Raw genomic sequence first — 1,527 nt, forward strand, 5'->3', positions numbered from 1 at the left:
AACATCGGTATCGATATCGGTTATCGGCTACATGAGTTTTAAAATATCGGCATATCGGATATCGGCCAAAATCCCAATATCGTGCATCCCTAGTTTGATCATTAAGGGTTTTGATGATTACGGAGTTAAATGAAGTTCTGCTGGCTTCACTACAGGAGGCCATCGTCACCTCTGAGGAGCTGGGTCAGGACCTGGAGCACGTGGAGCTCCTGCAGAAGAAGTTTGAGGAGTTCCAGACCGACCTGGCGGCTCACGAGGAGCGCGTCAACGAGGTGAACCAGCTGGCCGGGAAGCTGATCCAGGAGGCCCACCCGGAGAACGAGCTGATCGTCAGGAAGCAGGACGAAGTGAACGCAGCCTGGCAGCGCCTGAAGGGCCTGGCCCAGCAGAGGCAGGCCAAGCTGTTTGGGTCGGCCGAGGTGCAGCGCTTCAACAGGTGAACGCAGCCAGAAGACTGAAACTTCCCCCAAACTTTCATCTGTTTTAGCCAGAGATGCCATGAGACAGTATAGATCAGACGGGTTAGAATGGCCTAGTCAAAGTCCACACCAAATCCAGCTGATAATATGCAGCCAGATGTTTGTTTGTTCAATTAAAACGACGTAAAGATTAATTGTTGGAGGTTTTCCAGGCCTCTGGTTTGAACTTAATCCTGATGGATGTTCTGATGGATGTCTGGTTCTGTCTGCAGGGATGTGGATGAGACCATCAGCTGGATCAAGGAGAAGGAGCAGCTGATGGCCTCTGATGACTTCGGCCGGGACCTGGCCAGCGTTCAGGCTCTGCTGAGGAAGCATGAGGGTCTGGAGAGAGACCTGGCTGCTCTGAAGGACAAGGTTCTGCTGCTCCACACCAGCTTCCCGTTTCAGGTCGGCATCCCTGACCCCGGCTAACTTCTCTCCCTCTTCCACACCAGGTGAACACGCTGGGCGGGGACGCAGAGCGCCTGCAGCAGACCCACCCTCAGAACGCTTCACAGATCCACCTCAAGAAGGACGAACTCATCACCAACTGGGAGCAGATCCAGACTCTTGCTGCCGAACGCCGTGCCCGCCTCAACGACTCCTACCTGTAAATACCGGACCCGCTCCCACACGGACGGACCAGAACGTCATCAGGGACGGCGAATCCACTCATGGCGTCTCCCTCTCTCCTCCAGGCTGCAGCGTTTCACCGCAGACTTCCGGGATCTGACCAGCTGGGTGACAGAGATGAAGGCACTGATCAACGCCGACGAGCTGGCCAATGACGTGGCCGGGGCCGAGGCTCTGCTGGACCGGCACCAGGAACACAAGGTGCCGCTTTTTTTTTACACCAACTGCTTGATAGTTCAGTTTTACACCTGAGTGAAGTTGGCCCCCCACCTTCTTCAAATCAGACAAAATTTGTGTCAAATGTTTGTGCAGCAAAAAGTTTTGTTTGTGCCGCTATCATTTTATACCCAAGTGAGACCATCCTGATCTCGCAGGCTCCAATCAGCGTTGGCTTTGAGGCGGGTTGAGGTGTGACGCAACAAGAAGCGGGACA

At 54.1% G+C, this 1,527-nt stretch overlaps 1 protein-coding gene across 5 annotated transcripts in view; it reads left to right on the forward strand.

Moving 5' to 3' along the window:
- The window catches only part of sptan1 (spectrin alpha, non-erythrocytic 1), a 51,697-nt gene that overhangs the window by 19,534 nt on the left and 30,636 nt on the right, over window positions 1-1,527 (forward strand). For all 5 annotated transcript variants that reach the window (XM_015389284.1, XM_015389286.1, XM_015389287.1 and 2 more), the window contains exons 5-8: window positions 156-436; window positions 692-836; window positions 917-1,071; window positions 1,160-1,295. In XM_015389284.1, the coding sequence (XP_015244770.1) occupies window positions 156-436; window positions 692-836; window positions 917-1,071; window positions 1,160-1,295 (717 nt within the window). The remainder of the gene's footprint in view (window positions 1-155; window positions 437-691; window positions 837-916; window positions 1,072-1,159; window positions 1,296-1,527) is intronic.

Source organism: Cyprinodon variegatus, unplaced genomic scaffold (genome assembly GCF_000732505.1).
Source record: "Cyprinodon variegatus isolate N-32 unplaced genomic scaffold, C_variegatus-1.0 Scaffold453, whole genome shotgun sequence".
Lineage (NCBI taxonomy): Eukaryota > Metazoa > Chordata > Actinopteri > Cyprinodontiformes > Cyprinodontidae > Cyprinodon > Cyprinodon variegatus.